Source organism: Mercenaria mercenaria, chromosome 7 (genome assembly GCF_021730395.1).
Source record: "Mercenaria mercenaria strain notata chromosome 7, MADL_Memer_1, whole genome shotgun sequence".
NCBI classification, from domain to species: Eukaryota; Metazoa; Mollusca; class Bivalvia; order Venerida; family Veneridae; genus Mercenaria; species Mercenaria mercenaria.
This window is the reverse complement of record NC_069367.1, coordinates 25,598,940-25,617,806: the sequence shown is the minus strand read 5'-3', so window position 1 is coordinate 25,617,806 and position 18,867 is coordinate 25,598,940. Positions and strand designations below refer to the sequence as shown.

The 18,867-nt window shown below is 32.7% G+C and overlaps 1 protein-coding gene across 2 annotated transcripts in view; it reads left to right on the top strand.

The window, feature by feature from the left end:
* Window positions 1-12,601: 12,601 nt before the first annotated feature.
* The window catches only part of LOC123554707 (tumor necrosis factor ligand superfamily member 6-like), a 62,637-nt gene continuing 56,371 nt past the window's right edge, over window positions 12,602-18,867 (top strand). Inside the window, exons 1-2 of one of the 2 annotated variants that reach the window (XM_053547847.1) lie at window positions 12,602-12,900; window positions 13,023-13,059. In XM_053547847.1, coding sequence (XP_053403822.1) covers window positions 12,673-12,900; window positions 13,023-13,059 — 265 coding nt within the window. In that variant the 5' untranslated portion in view covers window positions 12,602-12,672. The remainder of the gene's footprint in view (window positions 12,901-13,022; window positions 13,060-18,867) is intronic. The other variant, XM_053547846.1, reaches the window with a different exon arrangement.

The following is an 18,867-nucleotide window of genomic DNA, read 5'->3' as shown; positions in this document are numbered from 1 at the left end:
AGTATGGGAAGTAACTGTAGTCTAGTCCGATTTTGCAGATATCAGCTTATTTAAGAAGTTACAAGCATTTTGTTAGTATTTGGTCCAACATACTTTTTTAACATATTTTGGGTATGCTGAATCCAAAAATATATGTTGGCCATCTGGCAAATGCCTCTGAAAGGGTTTAAAATGGGGGCAAAAATGACCACTGTTTTTAACAAAAACTTTTCCATCGATATTACTTTATAATACAAATCTTTATCTTTAAATATGTTTCAACAAAATATTTCATGTTATTAGTATAATTGAGTAAATATTTATCAATAAAATATATCACAAGTTAATAATGTGAACTTTAAGGGGTTCAAAAAGGGGAATTTGAAGACAATTTTTAAAACAAATATCCAACATCATTTATAGAATAGAAAAATGAGACTAAGTATTAGATTGAAAACTTCCCAGGAATTTAATGTCAAAAAAGAAAACGATATTTTGATGAAATGGTTTTGCAGTTTTAAAATAATCATTTAAGAAAAAATAAACAATGGGGAAGTTAAAACTTGATTAAACATGACATTGTTTGTAATGAACAGAATACCATGTAGAACGTATTTTATCCTGGTAAGATCATTTTATTTAATAATCAACTTTTAATACCTTAGCATCATAATAATTGATGAAAATTAAGTGTGACAGGGATTAAGATCAAGGCTAATGTGAACTTAATTAGTATAAACAATCCAGGGGCCATATTCATAAAGCATCATAAGTATTGATTTTGACTTAAGTTGAAGATTTTACTTAAGTTTGTGGTGATTTCAGTTTCAGTCTAAGTAAAAAAAACTTATGTCCTATTCATAAAACAGCTTTAACTTAAGATACGTAAGAAATGACTTAAGTCAGAAAACAAAATGGCATCGTGAGTCCGATTAAAGTGTTGTTTTTTCAGATAAAAGCACTTTAAACATAATTGTGCATGTTGTATCTGTCTGAAACTAATGTGTGTTTTTTTTTAATGTTTTCGTCCACAATAAAAGCCAAGAATTACTTATTAAGTTGTTTTATGAATAACAAATGTACTTAAGTAAAATAAATTTCTTACCTAAGTAATACTTAAGTAAATAATCAATTTCTTATACTTATACTTAAGATGCTTTATGAATACGGCCCAGGTCTCTATCACAATAACAATCTGAGTCAAATCATGTTTTTTAAAGTCCTTATCTAAACTCTTTGGAGTGTTTTACCTGTTATTTAATGTACATTAACTCTGACAAGAACACCATCTTTCATGATCATTAAGGTTTCAGAGGTGTCAAGAATACTTCATGGAATCAGGACTTTTCGAAGTTTTTTTACAGGTAGGCCAAATCTACATGTATATTTTATTTCTAAACATTTTTAGAGATGCTTCGCTTTATATACTTCATTTTATTTTAAGATTTGGTGAAATTGTATTTATTTTAAGTTTCAGTATCTGCGATAAATTCAATTATAAGAATCTGTTAATGCTAGATTTTTATATACTATAATTGCTTGTGAATGATAAGTAATGAATATTATTTTGTTTAATAGGTGTTAAAATATTCCAAAGTAAGAATGGACAAGACTTTGCATCTCAAGAGACCATTTCAAGATAGCACAGAAAAGTGCATCATTTGTCAGGAGGCAAAATCTGACAAAACTTTAGACTAAACAGCCTCAACGCATAACATCTCTAAAAGAGTGTGCTGAATCAAGAATTGTTTAGAGATTTTTTCTAAATATGAAGCCATTAGTAGAACTGAAAAAATAGATGAAAATGACAAAATACGTTGCCATAGAACGTGTTATTCTAATTTTGTCCACAAAGAACTAATTTATGCTATTCAGTCAAAGTTAAGCTTAATATAGAACAAACATCAGATTAAGTTGCATCCTCAGCAAACTTATCATATACTCCTATTAAATTAAGAAATGTGTATGTTCTGTCAAGACAAAAAAAACAAAAAAAACAAAAAAAAAACAAAAAACTTTAACATAACTAGTCAGTGATAGTATTTTAAAGGATGCTAAACATGACAACACAATGCGATTATGACTCTCTGATGTCAACAGAGGGCAAATATCATAAAATGTTTAACTTCTTTTAGATACAGAGTTCGCAAAACCAAGTCGGACAACTCAAATACAGATCTTGCCATGATCTTTCTTTTACATGAACATGGGTATGCTGCAATGAAATCGCAAATACTGCAGCTTTCAGACAGTTGAAACAGATACCGCATACGTACTGAAGAGACTTCTTCAACAATTCTTTGTCATTCATTTAATTCTAGAATATCATCTTTCAAAGAAGCCCTACAACGTAAACTGAGAAACCAGTTTTAGTTTGTAACTCCACTACATATATCTCCTGATGAAAGGAATACACTTCTTGTTTTATACGAGTGTGCTGTGTCAATGCTTAAAGGTCCATTACTAAGAGAAAGTGAGTCGGCAATTTTTTTCATAGCCAGTGCATAGACTTCTGCAAGACACTAAATAATGAAGAATGGCAGGTCAAAATTTACAGAAGGTCTTTGGAACTCAAAGAAATGTATGTGTATTATGTTGAAATTTCAATGAATCGACAGAATGACCCCCCAGGTCTTTTTAACTTTCTTCATACTTCATAGAAAAATAATTGTACATATACTGCGATTTATTTCGAATTTCTACATACCAACTTTCATTTTCCAATAAAATGAAATAGTTTCTGTGCTTTTTAAAAGAAATTAAAATGTTCACTTTCCTTAGTATTGGACCTTTAAAGATGCCCATTATAATACTACTGGTATTAGTGATGAACGGCTGACAATATAGAAATATAATTCGAGTGACGACTTCTTGACAACTGTATATGTAGCACTTAAATTAAGGTCTGATATGTTCTCTCTGGAAGGACATTCTGGACTGAGTGTGACTGAAAATGATTCAGTAAATTGTGTTCCGGAGTGTCTTTTCATGTTTCTGAATTCAACATATGGTGGCCAAGAGCTTCAAGATGAAGAATTTGACCATAAAGATCCCGAATCTGATAGGCAAACAAAATTATTAAGTGTAGCACAAGATATTGTTTATGGAGTGAGTGATGGTAAAAAATGGACCCCTAAACACATAGGACTTGCAAGTACATAGCACTAGATGACTAGGTTAAAACATTTAGTTAACCTATTTCATAGCGCAGGACACAGATTGAGCTACAGAGACATACTAATAGTAGACACATCTTTAACTGAAAAACAAAACCTGGAATCAATGGATCCTGAAATTGGTCATGTTATTCCACTGAATCTTATTGAGAATGAGATATCGAGACATTTAACACTATTGTTCAGAAAGACTGGGACAGTCACATTCAGTTATAACTGTTGATCAGGCTCTTTACTTTAAGCATGTGGATTTGAAACGGGCAATGCCCCAGAATGGGTGGTTTGCAAATATCAATGAATTTTTTAAAATCTGGTGTAACTTTTTGGCACTCCCTGCAAACAAAATTGACGTAGTAGATTTTATCAGAAGCTGATCATGCAATCGCCTACAGAAAAGATGTTGGTTGTTGGCGTCGGCTTTTAGGATGAAGAAACTGTTGAAAACACTGTCATTGAACTTATTTGGATGAATTAAAGGCTAAACGCGAGAAAGCTGACACAAGAATCATTCTCCATGCTGTTCACAGCAGTAAACGATCAAATTGTGTCACTGTTGTTGTTTCTGCCAGAGATAATGACGTATTTCTCTTACTTTGCCACTTGCAGGAAATAAATGCAACAGTATGGATGATGGCTGGAACAGTGAAAAAACGAAAATACATCCAAGTGTACATAGTGTTAAATAAATCCTCAATAAGAGTTGCGTAGAAATCTACTTGCCTTTCATGCATTCACTGGCTGTGACACAACATCAAATTTCTGGAGAATCTCTAAAGATCTGTATTTAAAGTGTTTACAGCCAGTGAAAAACTGATAGAAGGTCTTGGATATGGACAACTGTCTGATGAAGTAATGAAAAACTGTGAATATCTCATTTGCAAAATGTATGGCCAAGATGTTGTAAGTACTGACAGTGCTCAAAATGTTATGTCTGGCAGGTCTACAAGTCCTGAACACATACCCCAGCCAGTGATGCTTGCTCATTTCACATTAGAAGAGCTGATTATCAAGCCCTGGTATGGAACCAATCAACTGTTCTCAATTCAGACCTGCCTGCACCTTCCGACATGGGATGGAAAGTGGCAGATGACACACTTAAGCCAGTTCTTATTACCCGTAATCCAATTCCTCAAGTCTGTATTAAGTTCATTGCTTGCAAGTGTACATCTGGATGTAGGACCCTCAGATGTGAATGTAAAAAGACTGGGCTCTTATGATCAGATATAGATAATGTATACGCGATAAAAGAATTACCAGCTGTATGAAATCGAGGCAGTAAATTAACATGAAATAAAGCAAATATTTCAATCTATATTATTTTGAAACAAATAATTATATGATAAACAGTTTATATATTTAGCTTCTGTCCTGTAAAGTAATTCCAAATATAAATTAGTGTACTGTATTCAGCAATAGTTTTGCAATTATAACCGACGTGAATTATTTAATAACCATCTTTTCGGCGAAATAGTGAAGTTAGAGTGGGTTTTTAATTGCGTTTTTCTCCTAACGGAGCATACATTTGGATTAAAAGTTATTTATTTTTGAAAAAAGTGTTGTTAATTTAATCTTTTACTATGTTACACATAACTGTGATAAAAAAAACCCACATATGTTTGGATAATTGTAATACTATTACATATTTATATTAGAAATATCTTAATTTGGCGGCCATTTTGTTTTCCGCCATTTTGACCTACAAAAAATCATTTGTCAGATGGCCAACATATATTTTTGAATTCAGCATACCCAAATTATACTAAAAAGGTATATGGGACCAAATACTAACAAAATGCCTGTACCTCTCACATTTATTGAAATCTGGACTAGACTAGTACTGAACAGTGTATAACAAATGCTTTCTTCAGTATGTGCGGCGTTTTTCACTTTAAACGCGATCCTTTCATTTGATTGTGTGGTATATTTAAATCTAACTACAGTCGTTTCAAATGTTTATGTGTTCCTTTCAACTTTATATGAGTCGACCTTATCTGTGCTGTTCTTTTAACGTTGTATACTTTTTAGAAATGATATACATAATGTCATATTATACAAAGTCGTTTTTTATATTATCAAATTATTCTCTGGCAAGAAATCAAATAAAAGACAGTGGGAATTGGAAAACGGGAAGTCGGAAAAAGATCGAAAGTTGTCGTTTCCAGCTGCATAACTTACAAGTGACAGATTTATCAGATCGGCTTTGAGTAACATAAGAGGAGAATAGATTAATTTCAAATCGGGAAGGACCGTTTAATTTTCTTTGTTTCCTTCAAGAGATTTTCCCAAAACATACGACTTCAAAGTTTCATACAGTGCCCCTGATAAAAAGAATAAAGTTATTGTTTCAACCAACTGGCATTCCACACGACCTTTATCAAGACTCCCTCGCTTTTATAATATACCGTTGTAGTAAAATCCAATATGAAAGTACAAACTGAAAGAATTAATGTATAAGATTAAATGCGAAAACAAAGTTTTCCATTGGTTTAAAGTTTAAAAGTAGAACCCGTCAAATTTAAAAATCAAATATAGTTTAAACATTTATCTTCCTCTTCTTATACAATACACTACACGTCACTAGTGGTACGTTTTAAACAGTTGTGAGACATTTCAGCAATATTTTAATATACTTACAAAAATGACAGGAGATAACATAAAGATCGGTCGAAAATCTACAAAACTATTTCAGGTATATTGTAACTGTTTTCTACTTTAAGACAGACTTCATTTTATTGGTATACCTGAATTATGGTCTATGATCAGTTTAAGGGTCATATTACATTGACTAAAGGTATTCGATTTGTTTATACATGTAAACATTCCACTTTGCATAAACGTCCTCGTTACATTTAATAACCCGTTGTTATTTTCTTTATGATTATCAGTTTGAAAATTTAAATGGGGTTATACAGTTTCTGCACATCCTGTTTTATTTTTAGGAACGCGGGAATTCCCCGGTCATGAATGCAGCCGAGCAAAAACAATGCATAATATTTACTTCCGTGACAGCATGTTTATATTGTTGTTTGATTGTTATGGTTTCGTATGTATCGTTGAACTCAAAAAGGATGTCAATAATAGAAGTTAAGTATATACTGTAATGTTATACAAAATTATTTTCTGTATTTGAACGTTTTAATGAAGAGAAATTGTAATTATCAAACATGTTAGTCGTAAAATACAAGTTGCAAAACTGCACCTTTTGTACTTTAAACATGATCAGTGATGTTAGTAATCAACTAATTGATGCTCTAAAGTCATAACTCCCTTGTTTGTATTCATTTTTTGACACAAAAATAATTTCTGAAAAGTCTCCCTTAATAAAAAATAAATAAAAAAAAAATCCGACCTACCTACCTTAATTTTTTTAGCATGTTACCGAAAACAAAGAATTGTTTTTTCAGGCCTTATCGTTTGAGTTTTCGTCTGGGATTTTATATATTCAAAGTAGCATTGCAACTCAAACAGCAGTTATGTTTTTATTCTAGCAGAACAACAATATATACTGCCAATTTCAGAATAGCTCGCCGTTTCAGTGTTTGCATCATACACTTGTAGTCACTGACTGATATCGATTTTCTTATCGTGAGTGGCTAATTTTGTAACCGTCATTTACATTAACTCCGCCCAGGTCGCGAGTCAAGTTATGTGGGTTTTTCCCAATAATTTGTCTTAACAACACATAAATTGCCAGTCATACAATGTATTTATGGTTTTAAAACTTGATGATATTACAGTTTAAGTCGTATCTCAGAATCAGTTTCAAATCAAACATTTTTTACAACCTGTGACTGATTACAATTACGTAAAACTGTCCCGATTAGTGTCGCATTATCATGATTATCTAAAAGTACTTAATTTTTCTGTCAGCGATGATAAAAATCATTAATCCATTATAGCCTCACTACAAAATGCAAATAAAGTCAGCGCATAAAGTTTATACATGTAAAATTACACATGTGTTTTTACCACTTGGTCAGAGATCTAAGTTTACAATAGTAAATCATAGCCCGATTGGCATCACTTTTCATGTCAAAAATGTAAAATATTTAATTTAAACATAAACCCTGTTTAAATACGTTACTCAAGCTATAAAGGTAATAAACAGTTCTGTGAGTTTGAGATTCTACCAAATATTGGCTCGAATTAACTGAAATATAGCCGTGGTACATGGGAAGAACCCCTGCAAGAAACGTCCAAATTTCTCAGATAAAGAGATGTGATCGGTAGCAAGGCTCAAACCCGTGCCCTCCCCACCCACCCAATTGACCAAATCAGAGATTACAGTGATTTCAAGTTAGCGACTAACCACTTGACTACGGGGATAGTCACATGATGGATGGATACTACAATTCCTAGTTTAGAAATCACACGTGCACATTATTGCAATAAAGCAGAAGTCAGCATTGACTTAGGGCGACGAGTTAGACTAACAGCTTATTTTTACATCTATTTTTTCCGTTTGACTAAAATGTTCATGACATCACATACTACATGGTTTCTGTATGCAGTAATAATTTGACGGATTTCTATGAAAAATTTATAATTTTTGATATGGAAGACTTTTCCAACGAAATTTCAATCGATGACAATCCTTTGTTTTAATATTTTACACATCACGCGTATATATACAGAACTTACGTGTCTCAAAAGTGGACTCGTTTGAGAGAAAATATCGGTAAAAGTATTTTATCTTTAATTTCATTTAAAACTGTGATAGTAGAATTTGAATTGTAAAAGGCGATCTTGCATAGACTTTATTCACCGTTAAATTGCCTGTCACAAATACTATATTTAACGACGGTACCATTTGACAATATAGCCACATGTGCTTTTGAAAGTTTAAAATCATAACTATAGTTTTCCTATCATATCTTGTCCAACTTCGACAATTCTGGGCGTCGAACTTTGAAAAATCGAAATACATGTAGCATTTAGACACCAGACCCAGATAGACGCATAATTATACTAGTAGTGACCTAATCACATTGTATTTTACCGACAATCGGATTACATCTCATCATATGTAGCTTTTTACCATGTAGGAAAGGAAATACGTATTAGTTAAAACATAATTGAGCCGCACCATGAGAAAACCAAAATAGTGCGTTTGCGACCAGCATGAATCCAGATCAACTTGCGCATCGGTGCACTCTGCTCATGATTCTTACTGTTCGCTAATAGTTACTCTAATTGCAATTGGCGTTGAAAGCGAACAGCATAGATCCTGACCAGACTACAGACGCACTATGTTGGTTTTCTCATGTCGCGGCTCATATTTTTTTGTATAAGTAAATGTTTCCGTTGTCATTTAAACAATGAGATTTAATAATGATAGGTTCTTCATGACATTTAATTTGACGGATTGTATATATTTCAATATAAATTAACGGATATCTAAGCTTGTGAAATGTAAATATTTATTACTACGTCGTGTGTTTCTGGGAGTGACTGATGAGCCCCGTTAGGCTAGGTTTCGTAATTGTATATTCAAACAGTCTTTTGATTTGCTGGGCCTTTTTGTGTTTTCATCGTTCTCAACAGCATGTATTAAAAAAGAACATATTATATTTTTCCAAAATACCTTGCACAAATATGAACTTCCGCTTTAACATGACACTGTTATCTTACGTTCAAATTAATTAGATATTGAAAATTTATCATCTAAACTAACATTATGAGACCTTGAGAAACACTCAAGGGTCCACAGGACCTCCCTCAACAGTCACTCACTCTTGAGAGTTGGCTCGACTGTCACTCACCTTTATGAATACAAATGGAATCTTTCCTGAGTAAAGACGTGACCGTTAGGCAATTTATTTGAGTGTACTCAATGAGTGGTGTTGGAGTATTGTATGTATCCTTGATAAGCCCAGGGGTGTTGAAAGATATCCGTCATAAAATTACCTTGGGGCTATATTGCAACCTGTATTTGAAAGTAAATGGTGTCGATTGTAAAGATGTCAACTGCTACATTATCAAAGTTTATTAATAGTCATTAAATTTACAAATGATTGAAGTGATCGTTTACAAGAACTAGGAAAACAAATGATGAATTGTTTATGTTGGACTATATAAGGAGAGTTGTCACTCTACAATTTCGATACTTGAACTGTGCTTATCATTATGTAATACATTTGGAATGAACATTGAAAATGTTGACACATGATTAGATTGAAAGACACATAGATCTAGTTTTTAACAGACTGAAAACTTTTTACACAAAACTTTGTTTTTTAACGATATAGTGACACTGCTACAGGTATAATTGTAAAGAAATATTGTTAAAGTATAATACACAATACGAGACTGTACCTACTCAATACATCACAGTGTTTGTTGTTACTTCTCCGAATGATTTGGTTTGAAAGAATCGAACTAAGAAATAATAAGTTTTGTTGTATTTCGTTTAGAGTACATCAGTGTCAATCCTCAGACAGTTCAAATCTTTAATCTAAATAATTTATGTGTATATGCTGCGGACGTGTCATGCACAAGTATGTACGCATTATGCAGGATTATCTTGAAATAAATTCCCGCAATATTTTACTTTTGTACCTAACCTAGACTGGCTCTCGTCCCTATGTTTGTTCTACATATATATGTTTATTCATTAAGAGGGAAGTAACTCCAGCAGGTTGTTTCTACATTGACTTTTTTTATTGCCCCTGGCTCCGAACATAGGTATATGGTTCAGCCATCAGATAAAATGTGCTATTTTAGAGGCTAAAGATTTTCTTATTTTGCTTGCAGTATTTATATAAAAAAATAACCATGCAGCCAGGGAGCCAGGCTATACCTAACCCTTTACATCGTTTTTTGTACATTTTAAACCACTGCGATCGATAGAAATACACTTTTGGGCGGAGCAAACTACACGCGTGATCCTCTCACTGATAACTAGAGTGACAGCTACGTCATTTACTACATGCGTTTGATGTAAACGCCCATTCGGCGAGCTTTTCTGAAATTGGCAGTATGTAGTCCAAATGATAGGACGTTTTGGGACAGCGTGATAACTTTTGACTGTCGCTGTACCGTCACTATAAAAAAGCAGATCATAAAATAAATCATCCCAATAAGCCAAATAAGTAAGGCTAATATATTTGATACGTTGGACTGGAAGCATTATTGATGATTTACTAAGAAAAGTTTGACAGCCTAATCAAAATCAGTTAACTTATGCATTTATACACGTAAATAGCTTTCTCCTTTAGAAATCCATTATGCAAATTAGAACTAACAAAGTTTTTCTGTTTCAATAGATTCTATAAAATCTTTAAAGATACGGAGCCCTAGATTATTTAGAAATAATAAGTTCCCAAACGTGGTTTGTCGTAGAATAACCCGAGTTTTGAGTTCTTATGCGTAAGAATATATCACGAAGGCCTGAGTGATATATTGTTTCGCATAAGAACGAACAAATCGGGTTATTCTACGATAAATCACACTTGGGAACTTATTATTTCGATTCTAACACGACATACTAGTATCAACAATGTTAGAAAAAATGGTAACTAATTTTTACGACCGCGCTACGCACCTTGATCAGATGACGTCATTGCACGCGAGTGGTTTATTGCAGAATAACCCGAGATAGATTTTGTTCTACATATATGTAGGTTATTTGCTGGTCGTGTTAGAATTTGTGTTAATATTTATTCATTGAGAGAGATCAAATTCAATTTGTACGCGCAAAATTAACTTTGCAAAATATTTACTTGTTTAGAGAAATAGTTTTAGCGACCAAAAAGATATGGAAGTGAGAAGAATAGTATAATTATCTATAGTGCGAAATAGCATATATAAAACGATAAAACTTAAAAGAATATTCATGTTTATCAGTATACGAAACTTTTATGCATGGTTTATAGGTAGGTATACTACAGATGAGTTTGCTATTGTATCAATTACTTTTAAAGTTATATCCAAATTTCGTATTTATTATGAAAGTATATACTGAACATACAGAAGACGTTTACAGCATCCAGATGGAAATCGATCAAGACCTACTTACAACCAAAATACTGTATCATTATGTACATAAATGTGTTTTACCGTTATCAGACTTTGTAGCGCTGTTTTTAAATTTTCTGAAAACGACACGATTTAATTTCTTTCCCTGCTTGTATTGTTTACTAAAATACCGATATATTTATCAGATATTAATGAATGTTTACATCACACTAAAGTTATTGTTTAACAATATTTTAACAATAATACAACCCATATCAGGTTCGAGATAGTATTTTGATTACTGCACATTGAATTACTAGCCGTAATCAAAATCAGTTAATTTATGCCTTAATTCACGTCAATATCTTTATCTTTGAGAAATGCATTATGCAAAAAAAAAGTGAGAAGAACGTATGCTGCAAAACTTAATGCAACTTAAAGAAATATTCATGTATATCAGAGTATTAAATGTTTATGTACGTTTTATAGGTAGGTAGGTTTATTACAGATGAATGTACTGTTGTATCAATTACTTTTTTATTCAAATTTTTATTTCGTCTTTTTTATGAATGTGTATTCTGCAAATACAGAAGACGTTTAAATAACTGCATCTAAAAGGATATCGATCAAGACCTTCATACAACAAACTGTATTATTTATTTTCCGTTCACTTTTACTTGCAAACGATAAAGATTTTGTATGTACATAAACGTGTTGTACAATTGTCAAACTAAGATCTTTCTCTTTGTAACGTACACGATTTTAGTTGAGTTCATACCATTTCATTGTTTACTGAAATATCAAATAACGAAAGTTTAATTCACATTCAAGTCATTGTTTTACTTTTAAATGAGTTCTTTCGTAATTATTATCTTGAACTTTCCTGTCATTGGTCAAAAATGGACACCTAACAGTTTCAGCTTAAATGACATAATTTCTTACAATTTCACAGCGAAAGCGCCATATCCTATTTCAGATGTAGAATTGCAGTTGTTCATGTTGCACTCTAGCGTTTTACAGTCTGTCAATGTAAAAAAAAGTTTCCTTACTTTCCTTTAAGTATTGGTCCAATAAAAAGATGCGAAAACCTAAACAAAAACGGAAGATAATTCAACAATCATTTTTGGACAGGCATCATTCTTGCTTTCATTTTGCATTTTCTACCACGACCATTCTCCATCATGTACTGTGTTTAGACTCTAATTAGTGCTATCAGTTTGTTCTACCAACAAACACGGAAATATATAAGGGTAAAATAAATTAACTTTACAGATATTTTATTGAGTGTATACACACATAATGATACTTACACTGCATTTATATGAGCATATGGACACTAACATACGCATGGGCTTGGAAATGGGACACAATCCAGTTTTTGGTTTTTGTGCAAGTTCTGCCATAATCATACTGCTACTTACATGAAATAAGTCGGACACAGAACAGAGTTTTTTAATATTGACCTGTGGACAAGATACTTTATTACAATAACAGTTTGAACTGTAAATTTCAGGAAAAGAGATGTCTTCTTTTTATTCTCATTTGTACAATCATCGGCGAAATGGTTACTCTGCTTGGACTGGTTGGACACTGGCGGGTATTACGGGAGGACATTATGAGCCCTAGACAGCAACAGACGTGTTTTGCATTGCGCAAGATCGCTTTGATAGATGGTGATGAAGCAAACGAACAATGTCCCGGTAAACTTAAAAAGAGGTTAGACAAAACGAAAAAGTCAAGCATTTGCTGCGGGACTTTGAGTGATGTGCTTGACAAACTTTCTAACAAGGTAACTTATACAGTTCTGTATTTATGTATTCTAAATCTAAAGTGAATTTTTTCTTTTAGCGCTGACATTTACATGCATATTGATTTTAGATATTCATGACATGTATACCCTTCTAATTTCAGGTTGTCATGGAAAAATATAATAGTGATGCAAATCCTGGTTAGTGTAAAGGTTTATATAATTGTGTCTTATTTGTTTGATAATTAAGTGGGATAGACGTATGATACTTTATTGCTTTATCTTTTTCTACTTTAAATTGATTTATTAACCGGTTGTGTGCTATATAATACTTTTGAAATGAAAGTGTTACAACTATTCATCTTTCCGATAAACACATACTATTATTATTATGACAAAAGATAAAAATTACTGTTAGATTATATCGCCAGTTGACAACCAGAAAGGCTTATCAGCATAAAGAAATAGAACGCTGGTGCTCCCGTCTGGCACTCATATCATACACATCAAATCTGTCTTTAACCTTCCTAAATATCAACCACAACCACTTTCACTTTAAATACATTAACAATAACATTACTGGCAGAGCTGTGATCCTTTCCCAATTGTCCGAATTTACAGATAAAGTAACCAAACATTCGAAATAAGATTTCATAATAGTTTGTTCATGGGAATATATTTATTCTTTAATAAGATTGTATCAAAACTCAGGAAAATTTTCTGCAAACAAATTACATAAATTATTATATGAATAGAAATTCTAATAGATTTTTTTCAAATATACAGAAATGAGTTCGCTGAATCTGACGGATTACAAATGCAAGGAATCCGATCAGAAGCAACCAAAGGCAAATCTTGTGGACTTATCACATGATAAAAAGCCAGGTATATTACAGATATTAAGATCTTGTCAGTGTTTATTGTAATTCAGATTTCAGAATCAATACCGCTTTTTATTAAAGACATTACATTACTGTAATAATTTAGTTTTTCTTTCTTCACCATTTCTTAATTCTTTCTTGAGTGTCGACAAGCGAGAGTATTGGAAACACTCTCACCTCAATTTGATCAAATGTTATTTCAAACATAGGTCTATAATCGATGAATGTTCTTATTTTAGTTCATTTTGGGATGTCATCAAAGTTACTATGGAATAATAACCCACCATCTTATGCAAATTCTGGGTTGAAGCATTGAAAAGAAGAAGGAACAATATATGTAGAAAAGACTGATCATTATTACATATCGTCACAAGTAAAAACAAAAATTGCAAAAAGGAATGATACAGACGAAACTGCAGACAGCACATTTAGACACTACGTGTATTTGATCTCAAGCAAAGGGACGGAAGGAGTCGTAATACTTGAGGGTGCAAATTCCCAGTGTGAAAGGGCGTCAGATGCTTCAGAAAGTACAAGTGTCCTTGGCGCTGTGTTCCATCTCGAGGACGGGGATCGACTGTATGTGGCCACTTCTCATCCTCAAAATATTGTTTCTGGTCCACAGAACAATTATTTTAGCATACACAGTGTTTAGTTTGAAATGTTGCACGATTATTATGACAGATGCATGTATCTATATCTCTTCATAATGGCCCTGTGATAGAAACGATGTGTCGATGCTGCGAGCCAGTGTGAATATACATGTTAATTGAATTTTTTATGACATAATTACATGTATGTTTAAAGTTGTTGAACTTAATCATGTCAACACAAATACAGTTTCGTGTACGGAACATTCTAGCGTTAGCTCTCATACTGACATCTTAGTTGAGTCTTGTGTCGGTAGAAAGCAGAGTGACGGTATTTGAACTGTTTTCGCGAGAAAGGACTCATTACAACGTTGTATATAGTGTTTATGCTGGTTTGATAATAATCATAATGGGGCCTATTGAGTGTAATATATAATGGTCTCATCTTTGTAGATATTCAATAGAACTACCATTTCAATACATTCAGTATGCCCTTCAATATTTTCTCATTTTAGTAGAGGTTAAAAATAATTGAACAACATGGAAATAATTTGATAAACAAACCAGAGGTACAATGGTAACAAAATCCTAGTTTGAGACTCGTTCTGAAAAATATAGGTTTCTTGATTCTCAGAAAATTAAAATAAATATCAGGATATCAATCCTTTCAACGTCTAAATATTCAAATAGAACGTCGAAAAAGATCCGCCAATGTTAAATTGTAATTCGCCTATGATAAAAAACAGTTTCGGTGGATTTTTATTTGATATCCTTAGGTCCTGACAAAATCATATAGTCGTGTTGATTTTTTTCTTTACCGTAAGCAAAAGTAGTTTTAGCTGTAATTTAATGTTGTTGTTTTTTTATTTTGTTGTCAATTTTTATTGTTTATTTTTCAAACCACGCCATTGCTAGTTTAGTAAGTAAGGTCGCTAGTGAAATCTTGCTGAGATATTATTGCACCAATGTTGTTTATACGAAAAGTAGCGCTTGTTATTTTCTTTGTAAAACAATAAGTGAATGCAAACTTTGAGATATATCTAAGAAATAATATATTCCAAACAGTGATTTGTCCCTGAATGAAATCATTGTTTGGATTTCAGATACGAAAGAATTACTTCTTGTGTGTGTAGCCCGAGTCATATAATAATACGCATTTGAACGACAAACAATGATTTTATTCAAGAGAAAATCAACGTTTGAGATATCGTATTATTTCGATTGTACCACGATATTAGGATCATTATCTACATCTTTGACAACTTCCACAGGTGTTTGTCTTTTTTGTGTGATCTCGTCACTACGACGTTTGAAGACACGACTTTTGACGTTCAAACTGTCATTTCATTGTATGATAATACACATTTTCAGTTTTCTTTGTTTGATAGGAACATAAATCCATCGTGTTAGAATAGAAAAAAGTCGTAAATTTGATTAACCAATATGTTTTAATACAGGTGGTGTTATTACAGTATTTCCCCAAGGATCAATCCTTGGCCTCTTACTCTTTCTTATCTTTGTAACCGACATCGTTGAAGAAATCATATCTTGTATTAATCTGTTTGCGGACGACACAAGTCCTTATGTAAATGTTGAGCAGCCTGACACAGCGGGCGAGCTTCTGCTGTCTGACATTCAAACAATTTCTTCATGGGCTGAAAAGTGGCTAGTGAATTTCAATCCCTCCAAATCCGAATCACTGCTAGTCTCAAGAAAAAAGAACTGTTAACCTCACCGACCCCTCCAAATGTTCAATCAGTATATACCTGAGGTACTCCAACATAAACACCTTTTCATCTTCCTGTCAAGCGACTGCTGTTGGCACTGTCATATCGGTTTTATTGTAGAAAAAACATGGAAGAGGGTCAACATCATGCGCAAACTAAACTTTTGGATCGTAGATCTCTTGAAACAATATATACCTCTTTTATAACACCCATCCTTGAATATGCTAACGTTGTATGGAGTAACTGTGCAAAATACGAATTTGACCAACTTCACAAAATACAAAACGAATGTGCACGCATTGCCTCGAGTACTACCAGACTTGTTTCCTTGGAAGGATTATATCGGAAAGCTGCTTGGGAAACCCTCTCAGACAGACGATACAAAAAAAGACTAATTATGTTCTTTAAAATGAAGTCTAATCTTACACTAGCTTACCTATCTTCTCTTGTCCCTGAGCAGGGTGATTCATGCTACAATTTAAGAAATTCTGAAGATATTCATGTCGTTCCAGCTAGAACAACCTTATACTACAATTGTTTTCTACCCACTGTTGTCCGAGAGTGGAACCTATTTTCACCTGCAATACGCAACTCCAAAACATTATCATCGTTTAAAAATGACCAACCTAAATAAAAACAAAAGACACACTCTGGCATATTATTATTTTGGCGACAGGAAACCCCAAGTGCTTCATTCAAGACTTCGCACTAAATGTAGCTCACTCAATTACCACCTTTTCCTAAAAAACATTTCTCCTACTCCCATTATGCCGATGTGGAAGTATCGAATCTAATTTCCGCTACTTCTTTGAACGTCCACTTCTTTCTGTCAGTCGTAACAATCTATTAAATAGTCTGCAGAAATTTGACATTGACTTGAAAACGGTTTTATTTGGTAACCCTTATACCTTTCTGATCAGGAGAATACCATATTTTCACACGTACTAACCTACATATCCGATAGCAAGAGATTCCTTAAGTTTTATAAGACAGCTCAACTTTCTTTCTATCCTTTCGTCTGCTTTTTGTCTTATTGTTAAATAACATGAAGTGTAAATTATCCATCAGACTTGTCTTTACAATTATATTCAATTAAATTGTTTTAAAGACTATATTCATTATCCCGATACAATTAAGAGCTCAAGTATTTGCACAAATTATTTTGTCTGCAAAGGAGAGGAATTCTATAAGACTATGAGTCTTTCATTCCTTTCTTACTTATCTTTTTCAAACTGTGATGTATATATTTAATTTTTACATGTATTACTGGGAATAAAATATGTTAAAACTAATAAAAAAGCGTTGTTAAAAAGAACTTAAAAGGGAAATGGGAGAAAGCCAGTATTCAGCAAATTCCTACGAAACAAGGCGAAAATATTGCTCTAGGTAAAACATGTGCCCAACAATGCTTATTTATAACAAGATGCTACTCATAGTAGTATTTGAAATATTCAGTCAGCATCTTTTTGGTAAGCACCCCTTTTAGCAGTTAATGGTACTGTTAAAATTGACAGATGGACTAGCTCATTATAGAAATTTAGCAGAGTAAGAGATAAAAGTTATCACAGTAAGAACCAGCATATGTAATTCCGTGTATGTCATTTGTAGTGAAAGTCACTGTATGTACAAAATTGTTTTCCAAATAATGATTTCCTTGGCTGAATTTATTCTGTACAAATTACGATATGGGTTGTATGGAGTCTCCATCACATCAATATTAAGACATCACTTAGTATTAAATGTTGTGCGGTTTGAAGTTAAGATAGTATTGTCATCAAAATTGTTGCGGAACGATAATGCAACATGTTATGCAAGGTCGTAACATATGATGGAAACATATATATGTATACAATACTGGCTATTACTATATCCGTTAGCTACTGAAAACAAATACTGGGTAGACAATAAATACAAAATTAATGATGCCACAGACAGCACACGTAGAAACATTGAGCATTTTGTTTAAAACATCTAGCACTGGTACATGAGTTATACTTCTTGATGATGAAAATGACACCAGCAGCTTCAGAAAGTATAAGTTTCATTGGAACTGTGTTTAGATTTGGACTTGGTGATAAACTTTATGTGGCTATTTCTCATCAACATACTATATAACCCTAATATCAGTTTAGTGGCATGTAGAGTATCAAATTCCCCTTACAATTTACTAGGTTGAAGAAAAGATATAAATTAATAAAGTACTTACTTATCTTAAAATTCTCAGCTTTAAAAAGTTGACTAGCCGGTATTGTTTGCATTGATCAGAAAGTATATGATGTGTAAGTACACTAGTCCTCTTTTTCGTGGCATTTTTTATTTTCCTTCCTAGACTACACGCTTATGTTGTGTAAATTTCAAAGTTTAGTTTCTCAGTCTTCACTGTTTGTTGCATATTCCATATTTTAAGGGAAATGCGGCAGTGGTAAAATGTTCATTCTGTCCACTAGGTGTTCATGAATTACGAAATTTTTAAAAACGTTATGAACATATTTCTTTAGAATGGTAGCAATTTTTTTTTCAACGTATATCAAAATAGAGGATTCAATCTAATTTTAGAAATTTATTTAAGCTGTTATCTCCTTTATCATGAACGAAAGAAATTTTCCTAAGAGCCTTTCAGATTTGCACGATTTGCATCCGGATGAAAAATTTACGCTTGCACAAAACAAATCTTTCGTCTTGTGAACAAATAAAGAACACCTCGTGCAATATTTCCGTATGATAAACATTTTGTTTTTAGTAGGATCACATTTGCGTACACTCAAATGTTGCACGTGATGTATTTTATGTCATGTGAACCAACACTAAAAT